Source organism: Diceros bicornis, chromosome 38, assembly GCF_020826845.1.
Source record: "Diceros bicornis minor isolate mBicDic1 chromosome 38, mDicBic1.mat.cur, whole genome shotgun sequence".
Classification (NCBI taxonomy): Eukaryota; Metazoa; Chordata; class Mammalia; order Perissodactyla; family Rhinocerotidae; genus Diceros; species Diceros bicornis.
Window position 1 is genome coordinate 22,611,559 of NC_080777.1, and position 20,092 is coordinate 22,631,650.

Sequence of the window (20,092 nt, forward strand, 5' to 3'; positions counted from 1 at the left end):
AAGCGGAAGCCACTGGAGCCAGGGGTGGGGGGAGGTGGTCAAGCCGAAGGAGCTGGGGCCATGGCACGGGGAAGCCGGGGCCATGGCTTGGTCCAGCCAGAGCAGCTGGGACTGTGGCGTGGTGGGGCCTGAGCTGCTACTGCCTCTGGTGCAAGGGCGCAGGCTCGCCTCGGTGCTGGTTGGGCCTGGGCACCTGGGGCCTGCCGCCCGTGGGGGTGGGGTGTGGTCACAGTGCCCCTGCTGGTGGGGCCCAGGCGCCTGGGGGCCGCTGCCCCTGGGGACGGGGCTGAGCTGAAGCACCACTGCGCTGAAGCGCCAGTCAGGCGGGCCGGATGGGGGAGGGGCACTTAGTTTCACCTCCCCCATCCCAGAGGTTTCTCACCTCGCTGTTGCTCTCTGCTCTCCTGAGGGGCCAGCCTGTTGAAACTACCCTCACAACAGTTCCGCTCCCTCCGTAGGGGGATCCCCTCGGGCTGTGAGGGGTCTTGGAGAGCGCTGGTTTTCACGCAGCGAGTCGCCCCTCCCCCTCCTCTGAGAGCCGCGTGGTCTCAGTCTCTGGGTCGCAGTCCTTGGGGAAGGAAAGGAGCTCCTCTTACCTCCTTCCACGTCCTCAGGGGATTCCAGCACCTCCATCCTCGGGTGTACAGCTGCCTGGGTGCCTCAGACGTCCCCTGTGTTGTGTGAATAGCTTCTGTTGGAATATGAATGTCCTTTTTGTTGTGCCTTAGAGGGGGAGAGTTCAATGGGGGAAGCTCACTCCGCCACAATGCTGATGTCACTCCCCTGTGTTTAGTTTTTTGGGGTACTACCATACTGTTTTGCACAGCAGCTGCACCACTTTACATTCCTACCTGCCATACACAAGGGTTCAAATTCCTCCATATTCAATACTTGTTAATTTCTGTGTTTTTTTTGTTTGATAACAGCCATCCTGATGGGTGTAAAGTGGTATCTCCTTGTGGTTTTGATGTGCATTTCCCTAATGATTAGTGATATTGACCATATTTTCATGTGCTTATTGGCTGTCTGTATATCTGCTCTGGACAAATGTCTATTCAAGTCCTTTGCCCATTTTTGAATTGGGTTGTTTTTTTGGTTTCTGAGTTGTAGGAGTTCTTTACATATCCAAGATATTAATCCCTTTATCAGATACATGATTTGCAAATATCTTCTCCCTTTCTGTGGGAGAATTGCCTTCTTACTCTGTTGATAGTGTCCTTTCATGCACAAAAGCTTAATTTTGATGAAGTCCAATTTATCTGTTTTTTCTTTTGTTGCCTGTACTTTTTGGTGTCATATCCACAAAATCAATGCCAAATCTAATGCCATGAAGCTTTTCCTCTGTGTTTTTTCCTAAGAGTTTTATAGTTTTAGCTCTTAAATTTAGGCTTTGGATCCACTTGGAGTTAATTTTTGTATATGATGTAAGATAATGGTTCAGCTTCATTCTGTTGCATGTGGATATCCAGTTTTCTCAGCACCATTTGTTGAAAAGACTGTCCTCTCCCCATTGCATGGTCTTGGCACCTTTGTCAAAAATCAATTGACCATATATGTGAGAGTTTATTTCTGGTCTCTCAGTTCTATTCCACTGGTCTGTATGTTTGTCTTTATGCCATACTACACTTTTTTGATTTCTGTAGCTTTGTGGTAAGTTTTGAAATATGGAAGTTTGAGTCCTCCAAATTTGTGCTTCCTTTTTCAAGATTAGTTTGGCTCTTTGGGGTCCCTTGAGATTCCATATGAATTCTAGGATGGGTTTTTCTTTCTGCAAAAACATCATTGGGATTTTGGTAGGGATTGCACTGAATCTGTAGATCACCTTCGGTGGTATTGAAATCTTAACACTATTAATTGTTCCAGTCCAAGAACTTAGATGTCTTTCCATTTATTTATGGGTTTAATTTCTTTCAGCAATATTTTAGAGTTTTTAGTGTACAAGTCTTTTGCTTGGTTAAATTTATTCTTAAGTATTTTATTCTTTTTAATGCTGTTATAAATGGAATTTTCTTAATTTCCTTTTCAGATTATTCATTGTTAGTGTATAGAAATGCAGCTGATTTTTATGTGTTGATTTTGTATCCTGCAACTTTGCTGAATTCATTATTTGTAACAGTTTTTTGGTGTAATCTTCAGGGTTTTCTGCATGTGAATCTTGTCATCTGCAAACAGATAATTTTACCATTTCCTTTTAAATTTGGATGCTTTTTATTTCTTTTTTGGCTTAATTGCTCTGGCTAGAACTTCAGGTACTATTTTGAATAAGAAGTGGTGAAAGTGGGCATCTTTTTCCTGATCTTAAGGGAAAAGGTTTCAGTCTTTCACCATTGAGTATGATGTTATCTGTGGGTTTTTCATATATAGCCTTTATTATGTTGAGGAAGTTTCCCTCGAGTCCTAGTTTGTTTTCTTTTTTTAAATCATGAAAGGGTGTTGAATTTTGTCAGATGCTTTTTCTGCATCAGTTGAGATGATCATGAAGTTTATTTTTCTTCATTCTATTAATGTTGTTAATTACATTCATTGATTTTCATATGTTGAACCATCCTTGCATTCAAGGATAAATCCCACTTGGTCCTGGTGTATAATCTTTTTAATATGCAGCTGAATTTGGTTTGCCAGTTTTTTTCTTATTCTTATATAGACAGACTGTTTATTTATGGAAAGAAGATGGTTTAACAGTTATTAGTCCCTCTTTATTTTGCGCACTGAGCTGAATACGTGTATACAGACATACATGTACATACATACACGTTTACAGACAAATACACATGTTGTGCACATTACAAATAACTAAGTACATATATAATTATAATTTTTAAACTTTCATTCATTCAGTTACTGGCCTCCTCTGTTAGATTGCAAACTTCATGAGAGCAGGGACCACCTTGCTCTTGATTATACTGCTGCATTCATAGTTTCTTGTTGGTCACTCTGCTCTCGATGAATGTATGTGGAATGAATAAATGATTCTTTAATTCTTCAATAATCTTTTATGATGTTTTTACCATCTTCATATAACAGATTAAAATAGTTTAACCAGAGGTCGGCCTGGTGGCATGGTGGTTAAGTTTGGCATGCTCTGCTTCGGTGACCCAGGATTCATGGGTTTGTATCCCGGGCATGAACCTACACCACTCATCAAAGCCATGCTGTGGTGGCGACCCACATACAAAATAGAGGAAGATTGGCACAGACGTTAGCTCAGGGCCAGTCTTCCTCACACACACACACGCCAAAAAAACTTTAACCACTGTAACAGTGGTGACTCAGTAATGCTAAGGCAAATTGATTTTTTTTCATTAATTAATGTATATTTATTAAGCACCTACCATGCATCTGGCTCTCTATAACAGGCATTGGAGGTGTAATAGATAGTCCCTGACTTCAAGTAGCTTACAGTCTGGTTTGGAGAAGTGGTCAAGTAAGTAGAGAATTATATAGCATAATGAGGGATTTGATAGAGGTATCAAATCTATATATTTTATAGATATACTATATTTTACAAGTGTGTTAACTATTTCCTATGTTGAGAAACAGTGTATATGTATGCCTCTGGGTTATGACAAGTTTAAAAAAATTAATCATGCTAACAATCTGTGTTGAAGTGTTTTGCTCCAGAAATATTTTGTGTTTTTCAGCCTCATTGTGATTTGTCTACAGAGTTGTGGTTTCCGTTTTCTACATAGTTTTTCCAAAATACTTTCTTTTTTTTTTTTTTGAGGAACATTAGCCCTGAGCTAATATCTGTTGCCAATCCTCCTTTTTTTCTTTTTTTTTTTGCTGAGGAAGATTGGCCCTGGGCTAACATCCATGCCCATCTTCCTCCACTTTATATGGGACGCCGCCACAGCATGGCTTGGTAAGTGGTGTGTAGGTTTGTGCCTGGGATCTGAATTTGCAAACCCTGGGCCGCTGAATCAGAGCATGCATTCTTAACCGCTATGCCACCGGGCTGGCCCCCAAAGTACTTTCTTTTTAAAGACTCACTCAATGTACTTAAAAATTCAGATGGTTTTTTAAAAAAAATTCCTAATGTCTGAGAACTCTAAATATCAAATCCAAATTTCATGGGAATAAGTTATTTTTTAAAAAGGCAAAAGCAAGCCAGCCCTGATGGCCTAGTGCTTAAAGTTCAACACTCACCGCTTCAGTGGCCCGGGTTCACTTCCCAGTCGCAGAACCACACCACCCATCTGTCAGTTCCCATACTATGGCAGCGCCTCACATAGAAGAACTAGAACTACTTATAGCTGGGATATACAACTATGCACTGGGGCTTTGGCGAGAGGCAAAAAAAGAGAGGAAGCCTGGCAACAGATGTTAGCTCAGGGCGAATCTTTCAAAAAAATAAAAATAAAAAGGCAAAAGTGTGCAAGGGTACAATTAGTATTTATTTAATTTTTAAAACATATGTTACTTTTGCTCTCTTAAGTACAGTAGTCAGAAAGGTAGATTAGAAACTCCTAGAGTATGCATATGTATTCTGTAGGTTTTCTTCATTAAGAATTTTCAGTATTTTACTGTTTCATGTAAGCAGCATTTTTCAATATTAACTAAATGTAGTATATTCTTTTTCATAATGACACTTGTTACAAACACTCTTGTGATATTATATATTATGGTATTATTTCTTACTTAAGTAGCAAATACCAGTATTTTCTCTCCCAGTACCAGAAGATTTTAGATTATCTCATTTGCTAAAATAAGACAAGTAAGGATTGTAAACAGCAAGCTTTGTTTTGTCTTATGTTTTTGCAAATATGATTCTATCACTGTTTCCCCCTTCCATTTTTATTAGTTGTTTCTTTTCCAGAATGCCTCAAGTCTTGGTGAAATTTGTAACGGTTCTGGCTTTCCAAGAGAAAGCAGATTTTCCTCTCCAGTTAGCACCATTTGTCAGCTCTTTTAGTTATTTTTGTGCTGATACCTTTCTTTTCCCAGCTGGGTAATATTTTTCCTCCCAATCCAAATATCTTTAAAAATAGAGAACTGTCAGTCTATTCCATATTACTGCCAATTATTATTCCTGTTTCTTAATATATGCCAGATATACTGCTGTGTACCCTTTGAAAAACCACTTCAACTCTGTCTTAGAGTAAAGAGTGGTGGGCTTGGATTCTATGGTTTCTGAGGTCCTTTATGCAATGATTTCTACAATTTTATTTCAAAATAATGCAGATCCGAGTAGAATGAGCTTTTAGCTCTTAGTGTTAGCTAGCGAGTCCTAGAAATGGCCATAAACTAATGACATAATTGGCAAAGACCTTGCCATTTTTCTTTCAGGAGCTCACAGTCTACTGTTGTGTCATAGCTGTGTAGCTCTGTGTATATGTGTGTGTGCATGCTTGTGTTTATTTGTATGTGTTTACTAACTCCAAAATTAAGCAAAGTTATACTAAAGTGACTTGGGCAACTCAAGATTTTCAAGAAATCCAAAAAGACAAAATTAGATAAAACTCTTTCAGTTGCAACTAACAGAAATTCTGCAACTAATCGAGACAAAAAAGTGTTGTGGGGATGCGTAGAGTGGTGAGGTGAGGGATTTTAATGGCTCATGATCAAAAGGGGTTAGGGGGAGAATAGGCTTTGCAGGCCATTAGAATTAGATTATAGTGGGGCTGGCCTGGTGGCATAGTAGTTAATTTCGAGCATTCTGCTTCGGTGGCCCAGGGTTCGCCAGTTCAGATCCTGGGCACGGACCTACTCAGTGTTCATCAAGCCATGCTGAGGTGGCGTCCCACATAGAAGAGCTACAACTCTAACAACTATGATACACAACTGTGTACTGGGGCTTTGGGGAGAAGAAAGGAAGAAAAAAAAGCGGAAGATTGGCAACAGATGTCAGCATGGGGCCAATCTTCCTCAAAAAAAAAAAAACTTGATTATAGGTGTTGTGAAGGATGTTGTATTCCATCTCTTTTCTTGTGTGTTGGCTTCATTCTGTCCTGCAGATAGGTTTTCTCCATTAGTAAAGAGACATGATCATCTGTAATTATAGGCTTACTTCCTTGTAGCCCTCTGGCTAGAGGTGTCACTAGCTAGCTGCAGTTTATAAAACAAATCCCAGAGAGGAACTTTTTTTTTTTTTGGTGAGGAAGATCAGCCCTGAACTAACATCCATGCCAACCCTCCTCTTTTCGCTGAGGAAGACCGGCCCTAAGCTAACATCTATTGCTAGTCGTCCTCCTTTTTTTTTTCCCCTTTTTCTCCCCGCAGCCCCAGTAGATAGTTGTATGTCATAGTTGCGCATCCTTCTAGTTGCTCTATGTGGGACGCCGCCTCAGCATGGCTGGACAAGTGGTGCGTTGGTGCGCGCCCAGGATCCGAACCTGGGCCGCCAGTAGCGGAGTGCGCGCACTTAACCACTAAGCCACAGGGCCGGCCCCAAGAAGAACTCTTGATTGACCTAACCTAGGACGTATGCCTTCCCCAGTGACCAGGGCTTAGGGCTTATTGCCAGAAAGGAATGATTCAGAGTGGGAAAAGATTGCTTACTTGGCAAACAGAAAATGCCCATTATTGGTATTTAAAGGGTTTTAGTTTTGAGTTTATTCAAAAGCAAAAAAAATACTTGTGTTATTTGTAATGAAAAAGACTTTTTTAATATTACTTACGTGCTTGCACCGTTTGCTGACCCATGTATAAGAGCCACAGTCTTTGTTCGTGTAGTATAGGTATATTTTAGTAGCCAGCTGAAACAGTTTTGGTTTGGATAGTTTTCTTAATATGCGTATAGTGCTGTATTCTAGTGATTTTGATCTTAGTCTACTCTATTCAAAGGAAGAGGGCTTTGATTTGGATCCAGCCAACCTTATAGTCAAATGGAGACAGAAAGATGTCAGCATACGTGTATACTCATTATTTTTCTTCCTGTCTCATTTCCTTTATTTTTTTTCTCTCTTTTTCTGTGTGCTTAAACCAAACCCCATGAATCAGTATTTACATATAAGAATTTGTAAGTTACATGGTTAAAGTTTACTCTTGTTATTTTAATATGTAATGTCTAGTTGATTTCTCTTGATGCAGAAATATGGGATAGAAAGCTAAAATCTCTTTCACTGATTTATATTTAATGATTATCCCTTGGCTTCTGATTTTTAAAAGTCTAGACTCAGCTCAGTACAGCAAACATTTGCTGAGTGTCTACTGTGTTCTAGGTAGTAGATTTACAAAGAAGAATAAAAGCAGTTATGTCCCCTAACATGAACTTAGAGAAAAAAATAAATAGAAAATTTCACATTATAATGAAGCTAAATGTTTAATATGCTCTCCACTGTAATAATAACTCACCTTTTTTATGTTTAAAATTTTACTTGAATATAATTTACTTGTAGAAAAATGACTGTATCATAAGTAAGCTTGAAAAATTTTCACAAATGTAACACATCCATGAAACCAGCACCTAGAGTGACTGAGTTTTAAGTATATCAATATATAACTAAATGCATAATAGTGAAAATATTGGAAAAGAACATTCGGCTGTCCTCAGGTGTTTTCTTTTTGTTTTTTTTTTTTCTTTTTTCTTTACTTCAAAGAGTATTTGCTAGTTGCTGCTGCTGCTGTTGTCTCTTCCAATAAAGAATGGTTTCTTTGGCATTTTAACTGAATGCTAGAAATGCTACCGTATTGAAAGTAAAGTGCATTCTCTCTGTCAGTACTAATTTTTATAGTCATTTATTTAAAAAAAAAAAAAGATGCTATGGGAATAACCTACCATTCCAAGTGATTTTACCATGTAAAATATCAAATTTTAAGGAGAGTGTAATATGATTAAAATTAACATTATTTAGCAGTATTTCTTTAGAAATGTTTCTGTGATTCTAACATTGATTTCTATTATTATGGATTTGTGTAATTTCCCTATTTGTGAAACTTTCTTCAGTTGAGTACAACTAGAGTAAAATCTCCATGAATTACTAGATGTTTTGAAATTTACATTTGTAGATTTCTATAAAGAAAAATATTTTAATGAAAAATTTAGTGTGAATATGATTGACGCTATTGCACTAAAGTTAGACAACTTTTTAAGTATCTTAAGCATTTCAGAGGCATCTATTCCTGAATGTCTAAATGATATACCTCAACACTTGGCATTTTTCCTTGTACGTATTACACGCTTAGTAATTAGTTGAGATTTATTATTCAGCTTTTAAGATATTTTCAGCCGCTCTTAAATGTAACCACTTTCATCTTTATAAATGTGATTATTTTCCCTGAATATTTTAAAGGCATTTAATTTGAAATGTTTGTGAGGTTTTTATGCATTCCAAAGTAACATTGTTTACATCTTTCTGATGCGGGGTTACTTATTTATCATTTATTCATTTTGAGACTAAGGGAAAAAAGATTGACTTGATTTTAAAACCGGTGATGATATTTCTGAGAGGGTTAGAATTGTCAGCAATTAAGCAAATCATTGAACATTTTAAAAATAATACATTCTTACAATAACTACTATATGGTAACAATTTAAATTTATTTTCCACTAAAGATTGCTGTTATTACCTCATGACCAATAGCATAAAAGTTAAGGAGAGGTGTTTTCTTAAAAACTCTTAGGATTATAGCACATTAGTGGAGTGACTGAATGAGAGACAGAGATATGGAATTTCTTTGCACTAATTAAATGAAAGTGTTTAACTGTTATGTAAAGGAACTTTGACATCATATATCAATTTTTATTCTTTTAAAGGAGGGTGCATCGGCCCGTAAGACTCAGACTCCTGCAGCACAGCCAGTACCAAGACCAGGTAAAAATATAAAGCTTTGGTTTTCGGGTTTTTTTCTAAATGGTCATAACAGTGAAATTTTTTGGATACGCATAATGCTTTGAAGGAATTGAAATTTCCCTTGAAATACTTCTCAAGTAATATCATAAGAACATTTACTTGAGCAAATAGGTATAGTTGAAGAGGTAAAGGAAATTTTTAAGAAAATATTTTTAAGATTTTAGAAAAATGTTTCAAAAAGCTGTTTATATGGACCCAAGCCCTTGTTCGAATTCCATGATAGTACACTTGGATGTGATTTTTTTTCCTATAGAAGTATAGAACCATAATTTTAATAGACTGATATGCAGCTTTGATGCTTAGAATTTCAGATGTCTGTGTTACTGAACGTATAAGGTTCTGTAATCATGCTTTTAAAATGTGTGTTTAGCAAAGGTAGTATTGAAGCTATTTTAGAGATATTTCTTCCTAGTACTTAAATAGATTGAACTTTATAAATGCATGTAGATACCAACACTACATTCATTTTAGGTGTTTTGGGTTTGATTTTGGTGTTTGTTGGTTTGTTTTATTTTTATATTGAGCGTAATTTCAGTGCTATGCTATACTGCCTGTCTTTTTTACCGCGTTAGTGCTGTTGAAAGTGACTGAAGAAAATGAAAAGGATTGGAAAGGCACAGGCAAGAATTCACCTGGGTGATCTTCCTCTTAAATTTGGCAGTATCAGTAGTACAGATTTGGATATCTTTTTATATCCAAATATAAAAAGATATTTTTATATTTTTTTATAATATAAATTATATTTATATTATATATATTATATATAAAATATATATATAAATTATATTTATATATTTAAACACAGCCTAGTTCTAAAATTATGTAGACTTTAAATATTAAATATTTCTGGAAGCACTTTTAAAGTATAGTATTAAGATCATCTGGGGCTTAGCGGTTAAGTGCGCACGCTCCGCTGCTGGCAGCCTGGATTCGCATCTTGGGCGCACACCGACGCACCGCTTCTCCGGCCATGCTGAGGCCGCCTCCCACATACAGCAACTAGAAGGATGTGCAACTATGACATACAACTATCTACTGGGGCTTTGGGGGAAAAATAAATAAATAAATAAAATTATAAGATCATCTGGGCTTCTTCTGTTGGAATGGTTTTGTAGGCTAATTCAGTTTGTCCTGGATCCATATGCCTGGATTTTGACATAAGTAGTATTTGCTTTGTTTTTTTGATGACCGTGGGTTTGTTTGAAATCTTTGTCATTCCCAATTTTGAGAAGTGGAGTGCTCCAGCAGCCATGTTAAATTTGGAGCACACTGGATCCAGTTTATTTCAGATAACAGGACTGTGGGGCTATTTTTAAGTAGAGAGGACCATACCAAAAGCTGTTATGAGAGTATAAGGAAAAGCAATTAAATTCACTAAATATTACTCGAATGCCTTCCATGAAGTGCCAGAAACTAGGAGAAGCGGAAGGAGCTCTTTTCAGGAAGGAAGAAAAAAGTGTAGGAAATAGGGATGAGCAGCCTGAGTTGGGCCCAGAGAAGCAACCTACAAAGTAAAGGAATATTGTGGAGGCAGCTGAATGATAGATGCAGAGGCATTTGTTTTTCTTTGGAAAGGAGGGGTAGGAGGCTCTAGTTGGTCAGTCTAAAGAAGATCACGTGAGAAGTTCAGAAATAGTATAAAAGGGGAGAAATCACCACCTGAGGAGTCTAACCCAGTTTTGTGTTATGTGATGTAAAATTGTCTCCATTTCACATTTTCTCAAAATCATTTGGCAAACAAAGGGAAGGGTTAGGGGAGGCACTATTACCTAAAGAAACCAGAGTGTTCAGGGAGCTGGGTTCTATCAGCCAGTTCTGTGATCTTGAGGGAGATCATATGTAAAGTAAGGAGTTGTGGGTCTTTTCAACTCTTAATGTTCTGTCATTCTTTTTCAGTTGTTCGACCAAGGTGCACTGGCGATTAAACTGTTTGAAATTAATCTGAACTAATGTCTCCTAATGTAACAAATATTCTGATGCCCGTCCATGTGAGGTCTCCTCTTCATCCTTCCACTTACTACTTGATTCCCATAGGGCCACAATGTCATCCCATCATTCTAAAAGCAAAGACTATTTTATAGATTTTTAGCACTTATTTGTCAGTAAGACCTGATTTGAGTGGGTGTTAGCAGTTTGTCATCTTTATTTGTTTTGATTAGTGAATTTTTGTTTTGCTGCAGAAATGTTAAGTGTATTTGCTTTTGGGGTGCTGCCCAATTTTGAAGGGAAATTGTATAGTATATGACATGTTCACCTGTGTTATTTCTTTAAAATTGAAAAAATATGAAGACACAAAACATATCTGGCAGTGTGATATGTTATAGATGAGAGATTATAGATTTACACTGTTATTAGATTTACACTGTTATTTGTTAGGTAGAGTTGGAATCATTTGGAAATGGGGGCCTGAACCACCTATTCTTTTTTCCTTCAGTGAAGGAACTCAAGGATGGAGTTCCATTTTTGATCATTTTTTTCTTTCATCAGGTATTTATTTAGTACTAATTGTGCCAGGCAAGTCCCTGGGTAAATTTAATATTTTAAAGTGTTTACAGTTATTCCCAACTTCTAAACATTCTTTTAGGGACTATGACTAAAAGAGGCACATGTTTTCCAATGGATTAAGAATCACAAGATTTGCTAAACCATAGTCCTGGACCGTACCATCATTTCCGTTTCATAGCCAGATTAAGTCTCTTGCACTTATCCCTGCGCTTCCTGCCTCTTTCTAATGCATGCACAGTGCACACTTCACTTCTCCAGCTTTAATTCTTTACTTCTCTTTCATAGAGCTTCTGAAATGGGAAGTTGGCCTATAGCTCTAGTTTATCTGCTTCCTGCTCAGGTGAGATTGGGAGAGACTTAGCCCTCTGCATGTTTGAAACAAATTTCTTCTGCTATACAGTCATCTACTTTACAACCTAGGTGCTGGTTGGAGTACCTCATTCCATAGTTTTAAGTCTATGTGCTGATGATTTTCAGATTTGTATCTCCAATTTAGACATCTTTTCCTATCTCTAGTATCTTATATTAAAGGTCTGTTTAACATTTGGATATGCCATAGGCATCTTAAAACTGGTTTGAAACCTGTGTTGTCTAATATTTTTCCTGAGATATCTTCACACTCTTCTGCTCCTTCATGAATAAATGGTACCACCATCAACCCTGTTTCTTAAGCCAAAAACTTAGGAGTTATTCTGCATTCTTCACATTTTCTTATTCTTCTCGTCTAATATGTCATTGAGTTCTATCAGATTTACCTTTTCTGTATTCCAGATCCATCTGTTTTCTCTTTATCTCCACTGTCACAACTCAAGTCTAAACTCACATCATTTCTCTTGACCAGTGCATCTTACAGTGTTAGTCCATGACCTGTTTACTTCCTGTCCCCGACAAGATAGATAGAGAAATTGAGAGTACAGTACTGTCACAACATCAAAGTACACAACCATTTTTCTAGCAGTTCATTGTTATTGCATTTTATTGAGTTGGTCTTGGATTGGGAATTTAAAAAACAAAAAAACCCTCCTCCTCAACCACACATAGTTTGAGTGGCACCATTGTAGACTATCGTAACAGTCCTAACTGAGCTTTCTGCTTGCACGCTTCTCCTCCTTTTGATTCTTTATCTAAATCCTGTTGTTTTTCCCTTCAGAAGATGTGATGTGAAAATCAAATTATGTCACTTTCTGGCTTAAAAGTTACAAGGTTTTCCAGTGACTTAAATACAAACCGAACCTTGCCTGGAGAGCCGTGTATAACTTGTTCCTGCACAATATTGTAACCTCATCTCCTCCACTCTTCCTCTTGTCCCTGTGGTCTACACATCTGCAGTTCCCTCAACACAGCAGTTTCTTCCTGCCTTTGGCAGTTGTCCACGTTCCTACCTCTTATCTGGACTGTTCATCCACTTGTTCTTTGCAAGTTGGCTTGTTTTCATCCTTGAATCTCAGCTTAAATGCCAGTTCCTTTGAGAGGCTTTTTCAAAGCATTCTGTTTAAAGGACACTTTTCTGTCAGTGTGCACTCCTTTTTTTCCTTAATATTGCATGTTCAGATTTGTTTATGTGTATATGTTCTTTGCTTATTTATGGTCTGGCTCGCTTACTTTCCTGAAAGGTCTTTGAGGGCAGGGATTATTTCTGTTTTAGTTATCATTATAATAATAAGAACCTAGCAGAGTGCTTTGTACATAGGCTCTGAATAAATATTTAAGGGAAGAATATGATTATATTTGAAATCAGACAGAGCAACAGCAGTGGCTTATTCTCAGCTTGTAAATTGTCCATCATTGCATTTGCTGAAGTTAGTGGTACCAGAGGCAGCAGCAGTTAGCAGCTGCTGTAGCCACCGCGTTCAGTAAATGGTAAATACAGGCCAAGACCTGGCTAAGGACTTAATGTGCATTGTTGTTTTTAAGATTCTTACAACAATATCAGGGTGGAGACACTGTTATCTCTGTTTCACAGTTGAGGACAGCTGAGGCTGAGCGGTCAGTCAGTTCCACTTGCGAGGATAATTTGCTTAGGAAGTGGCAAAGTGGGAGAATGTGAATTGAGATCCTCTGCGTACAGCCTCTTGCTTTTAATTGCTCTGCCATAGGGACCAGTGTTATTCTGCCTTCTCCTCCCCTCCCCCTCAAATCAAGCTTATCCTTTGCGTGTTTGTCAGTGTCCCTGCCTTGGTTCTTACTTACCAGGGAATCTATTTATATTCTTTTGTAGTTATTTTTTTAGTAAACCTCTAAACTTTATTTTTAATACGTGAGCTTTTATATTTCGTCTTTTTCTTACGTTGAGTCTTCTCAGCTTTGATTTTAGTGCATCTTTTCCTAAATTCCTGAGTCCATTGTGGGCTCCCTTACCAAATCAATGGCATTTCAGTCAAAGATTTCTTTTTCATTGTTTTCCTTAGTAATTCTGTTTATCCATATATCTATCCATCCTGTCATTCTTTTATCCCTCCAACAGATACCAAATATTTATTTGAGATTGTATTGTATTCCAGATGATACTCTGTGAGTCCTATGTCTAAAAATGATTTAAGAAAGTTTTGTTATGTTTTTGTCAGGAAGAAGAAAGATGAGAATACTATTAACAAATATATAAGTGTGAACTTGTATTTGTTTATATCTTTCTCTGCTTTATGTGGCTGGAAGAATCATACTACTGAACTTGATAATACTTTATGACAATGAAATAGCTATACAAAGGAGTACAAAGTATTAATTAAAATGTAGCAGTTTCTGCTTTTAAAATGGAACATATTCCAAAAATGTGTGTGCTTCCCTTTAAAAGTGATATCTGTTTCTAAGAACTTATATGAAATTAGAATTTAAAATCTCTTTAGTTTTTATTAATTTTCGTGGTTAAAAGAAATTCTAACAGAGAACATGGCATGTAGAAGGCAGTCAGTAAGTTTTTATTGTATGGATAAATACAGAAAATTGAACATAGCACTTTTTATCCTAAAATATTAATCTTGAACTAGGCTAATATTATTGTTTCAACAAATATATCTGTGCATTACAAAGTCTGTTGTGTATACAAATAATGAAGAAATATGAATATTTGTGTTTTTATAGCATATATTTACAATTATTAATATGGGCAATTCCAGATAATATAGACCTTCACATGACTCATTGCCTATAATGTTCTCTTCTAATAAAAAACCAAAGAACAATTTTAAAAAGAGAAAAAATTAAGAAATATTTTAGATCTTAGCTCCCAATAACTCCTTTCTTTTTCTTTTTCCTCTGAAATGGCTAAGCACATTTCTCCCTCCTAGCCCTTCCGCCAGTGGTACATGCTCTCATAGTACTCTGTGCATTTATTACAGTGGTAATCAATTAATTAAATTATTTGCTTCCTTTGCAAGATGTTAACATCCATGAAAATGAAGATACTCAGTGCCTAGCAATATAGTATATCCACTTTCCCTGTGCCTACAGATTGTTTAATAATACTAAGGCATTTTAATGTTTTTTGTGAAGCAGAGAAGTAACTTAATATTATTTGAGATGATTGCAATACATTTTTAAATTTTATAACTAGTCATAGTGTAAATACAAATAATTTTTAAGCCTTATTTGCTTTGTAAGTTTAAAAATAAGAAGGTGATTTTTATCACACTCAAAATTTTGGTTTTTCCTCTTTTACAGTTTCTCAAGCAAGACCTCCCCCAAATCAGAAGAAAGGTGAGGTTGTGCATATGATTCTGAACTTGCTGTGAAAGTACGTATGCATCAGCTGGATTACAGAGCCAGGGCTGATAGTGTGCTTGTGCGGGTATATCGTATGGGTTGTGCTTGGCATCATTCTCATTGTCAGTGCTCAGGTCGTACTGATCATTCAATATTTTGAATATCACTGCTGACTTAAAATATTTTTTAACTCAAAAGAGTTAAAATTACAAATTTATGAACTTTTATAATTGGGAAAATAGCTATAATTCCTTCTAATAATAACATATGTGCTACCTTTAAAATTTTGCCTTTACAGGGTCTCGAACACCCATTATCATAATTCCTGCAGCTACGACTTCTCTAATAACCATGCTTAATGCAAAGGACCTTCTGCAGGACCTGAAGTAAGTAATTTGTTAAACTGTTCTTTTCATAGGACGTGGAGATGTCATTGAGAATCAGTAGTTAATGACTCAGTATTCCTTATTTGGAGAAAACAGAATTTCCGTTTCTGTGCTATAGTTTTTACAGATAGTCTGAAATATAATTTTCAAAACAGAGTGTATTCTTTTATATCTGGAGACTTGGGGGAAAATTATAGAAACTTCTGGCTGAAGTCCTAATTAAAAGGATACTATTCTATTAATTTTTAATATGATTGTTTTGTTTTGATTTTTCCCTGAAGAGCTTGAGGAGGTTCTAAAACAAATTTAGGTTTTTCCCCTCTTCCTCTCTCCAAGTTCCAGTTGAAGAATGGGAAGAGTGATACGAACTTCTGCATGTTAGATGTATATACCCTAGGGAGAGGAGGTTGGGGCCATAGTCTTCTAACCTAGACATGAGTAAAAGTTAGTTGAAAAGTGGAAATGAAACCTGTATCCTATGTTAAAATTTCCAGATACTTAACTTTCTGAAAAAAAATTTTTTATTGAAGTATAATTGATACAACATTATATTAGTTTCAGGTGTACAATGTAATGATTTGATGTTTGTATATATTGCGGAATGATCAGCACAGTAAGTCTAGTTAACATCCATCATCATACATAGTTTAAAGTTTTTTCTTGTGATGGGAACTTTAAAGATCCACTCTCCTAGCTACTTTCAAATATGCAGTACAGTATTATTAAGTGTAGTCACCATGCTGTACATTACATTGCTGTGACTTACTCATGACTGGAAATTTGTACCTTTTCATTTTCTAACTGGAATTTTTTTTTTATTAATGTTTTAATAGTTTTTAACATTGTGAAATTTTGGGTTGTACATTTTTGTTTGTCCATCACCATATATATGTCTCCCTTCACCCCTTGTGCCCACCCCCTACCCCCATTGCCCCTGGTAACCACAATACAGTCTTCTCTGTCTGTGTGTTGGTTTATATTCCACATATGAGTGAGATCTTACAGTGTTTGTCTTTCTCTTTCTGGCTTACTTCACTTAACATAATACCCTCCAGGCCCATCTATGTGGTTGCAAATGGGACGATTTTGTCTTTTTATGGCTGAGTAGTATTCCATTGTATACATATACCACATTTTCTTGATCCAGTCGTCAGTCGAGGGACACTTAGGTTGCTTCCACTTCTTGGCTATAGTGAATAATGCGGCAGTGAACATAGGGGTGCATAAGCCTCTTTGGATTGTTGATTTCAGGTTTGTTGGATAGATTCCCAGTAGCGGGATAGCTGGATCATAGGGCATCTCTATTTTTAATTCTTTGAGGAATCTCCATACCGTTTTCCATAGAGGCTGCACCAGTTTGCATTCCCACCAGCTGTGTGTGAGGGTTCCCGTTTCTCCACATCCTCTCCAACATTTGTTGTTTTTTTGTCTTGGTGATTATAGCCATTCTAACGGGCATGAGGTGATATCTTAGTGTTGTTTTGATTTGCGTTTCCCTGATGATTAGTGTTGAACATCTTTTCATGTGCCTATTGGCCATCTGTATATCTTCTTTGGAGAAGTGTCTGTTCATTTCCTCTGCCCATTTTTTGATCAGGTTGTTTGTTTTTTTTTTTTTTGTTCAGTTGTGTGAGTTCTTTATATATTATGGAGATCAACCCCTTGTCAGATGTATGTTTTGCAAATATTCTCTCCCAGCTGGTGGGTTGTCTCTCTAACTGGAATTTTGTACCTGAAATTTTTAATGTCTCTCCTTCTTCCTCATTTCCTCTTTAAAATGAGTATAGTCACCATTGTACTCAATTTGTTCTTGTAAACATGCATCATGATAATAGGTATAAAATAAATCTCTCCCCTACTCAACCAGCTTCAGACTTAAAATTTAAGTAATTTATGTATTTTTCAGCAGCATTTATCTTTATATTAATTAATATGAGTAGGTGTGCCACTTTTAGAGATCATGATTATTTTTTGAATCTTATACTTCTTGCATTGGCTGTTATTCACAGAAGAAAAATGGCAATGTTAAGATTGTTGTAAATAATTTTCAGTGATATGCGCATTGGCAAGTTTTAAAATGAGGCACGGTTAAGTGATTTTCAGAATGCTGTCAACTTTATTAACATTATTATCAACATGGCAAATAATGAGTGGTGCTAGTGATTTCTGGATGTCTGCTTTTGTTCATGACAGAATGATGCCCACCATGCCTTCCTCTCATTTTGAATTTCATATGCCAGGCACTCGTGATGTATTGGTGCTCTTGTTGATGTGCTGTTTACATCGCTGAGTTGTGGGTGGATCTTGTTCTAAGTCATTACACTTTTGTATAGTGTATGTTAATTTGAAATTAACTGTCTTCTTTCACTAAAAACTGAAAAGTGTATGTGCGGGCAAGCATGTGCAGGGAGGGTGCAAGTGTTCCTGGCTACCTTGCTCAGGTAGATACTGTGTTTGCATCCTTTTTAACAAGTTCCTTTTCTCTTTGCCAGTGATGGTACTAGGCTTAATAAGTTAAATACAATCATTTAATAACATTTTTCAAGGGGAAAAATGGTTTTTTCCTGTCCCTACATATAGGCTCATGAGTTAAGGCAAGAATAATTTATAAACATTTATTGTACAATTCACGTAGTATAAATGTCGTAAATGCTATTCAAAAGAAAGTCACCTTAGCCTTTAAATAAATAGCGTTTCTTACTAAATTTTTTTTCAGTCATACTACTTTTTAAAATGGGTAAATATTGTACATACTCACTAGCGAGTAATTTAGGGATTTAGGATAGTTCATTCTGCTTTTCATTGAATAGGTGAAAGAAAATGTAAGAACCCAACATTGTAATACATAACATTTTGGAGGATGGGGGTATATTGTGATCAGTAGTGGGAGAGAAGGGGGTTAACTGTATTCTACAATAACATTTTAGTGGTGTTTGGTACTTTGTTACATATGGTACTTCTTAATTAAATAGAGGTTGTCAGAATTATCTTATGTACTTGGTGATTAAATCTCGGCCTTTGTTATGAGTTTGGACTTTTGCTCACGTGGCTTTAACATGGCCTTACTTGAGGCAATCCTCTATTGAAGGCATGCCCTTATAGATTGATTTTGTGTTTGCTTTGGCCAGGTGCTACGGGAGTGTTCCAAGTCTCAAGTTGATTTTTTTGTTAAGTTCTCAACTCGAGGATTTCTGGTCCTCCAGCATAGTATAAATTCAAATTGAGATCTGACTGGAGTGCATTGGGGTTGGCCCGGGGCTGACAGATATCTAGGATCCCTTTTTCTTCCCCTGCTCTAGAGCCAGATCAAGATGGATATGCTTCCTTAACCCTTCATTGGAATTTTTTTTTTAACCTAGTTTACCCTTTGGTTAATTGTGCATCTCGTCTAAGTTTCCAGTTCTAGCTCCTTTGTGACCTTCCCGTGTGTGGGTGGGAAAACCAAGTCTCAAGAAGGCATTCCCCATATTCCATATTCCTCCACTGCAGCACCAGTGGTTTCTGGCCCGTGACTATTTTCTTTGCAGCTCAGCTATGCATTTCAGGTGTTTGTTATATTTTATCTAGCATTTCTTGGTGTTTATGGTGGGAGGGTGTTTATAATATGTGGTATGCTGCATTATTTGCATTGGAAGTTTATGAGATATATTTAATCTAGCTTAGTAGTAACTCTCAGTCTGCCAAATGTACGTTAATCTGTTAAGACAACAGCGTAAATTTTTGTTGTACATTATTGTTTGTCAGTCACCATATAAATGCATCCCTCCACCCCTTGTGCCCACCCCCCAACCCCCTTGCCCCTGGTAACCACCAAACAGTTCTATCTGTGCGTGTGTTGGTTTATCTTCCACATATGAGTGAAATCATGCAGTGTTTGTCTTTCTCTTTCTAGCTTATTTCGCTTAACATAAGACCTGCCAGGTCCATCCATGTTGTTGCAAATGGGACGATTTTGTCTTTTTTTATGGCTGAGTAGTAGTCCATGGTATATATATATCACGTCTTCTTTATCCAATCACCAGTAGAGGGACACTTGGGTTGCTTCCATGTCTTGGGTATAGTGAATAATGCTGTGATGAACACAGGGGTACATAAGCCTCTTTGGATTGTTGATTTCAGGTTCGTTGGATAGATATGCAGTAGTGGGAGAGCTGAATCATAAGGTATTTCTATTTTTAATTTTCTGGGGACTCTCCATACTGTTTTCCATAGAAGCTGCACCAGTTTGTATTCCCACCAGCAGTGGATTAGGGTTCCCATTTCTCCACAGCCTTTCCAGCAGTTGTTGTTTTTTGTCTTGGTGATTATAGCCATTCTGACGGGTGTAAGATGATAGCTTAGTGTGGTTTAGATTTGCATTTCCCTGATGATTAGTGATGTTGAGCATCTTTTCATGTGCCTGTTGGCCATCTGTATATCTTCTTTGGAAAAGTGTCTCTTCATTTTCTCTGCCCATTTTTTGATCAGGTTGTTTGTTTTTTTGTTGTTCAGTTGTGTGAGTTCTTTATATATTATGGAGATTAATCCCTTGTCAGATATATGGTTTGCAAATATTTTTTCCCAGCTAGTGGGTTGCCTATTCATTTTGATCCTGGTCTCATTTGCCTTGTAAGAAGCTCTTTAATCTGATGACGTCTCACTTGTTTATTTTTTCTTTTGTTTCCCTTGTCTGAGTAGATGTGGAATTGGAAAAGATCCATTTATGGCCCA

General features: G+C 36.9%; 1 protein-coding gene across 1 annotated transcript in view; it reads left to right on the plus strand.

Moving 5' to 3' along the window:
* The window catches only part of CDC73 (cell division cycle 73), a 130,862-nt gene that overhangs the window by 80,567 nt on the left and 30,203 nt on the right, over positions 1 to 20,092 (plus strand). Inside the window, exons 11-13 of the mRNA XM_058533720.1 lie at positions 8,696 to 8,753; positions 14,955 to 14,990; positions 15,295 to 15,382. Coding sequence (XP_058389703.1) covers positions 8,696 to 8,753; positions 14,955 to 14,990; positions 15,295 to 15,382 — 182 coding nt within the window. The remainder of the gene's footprint in view (positions 1 to 8,695; positions 8,754 to 14,954; positions 14,991 to 15,294; positions 15,383 to 20,092) is intronic.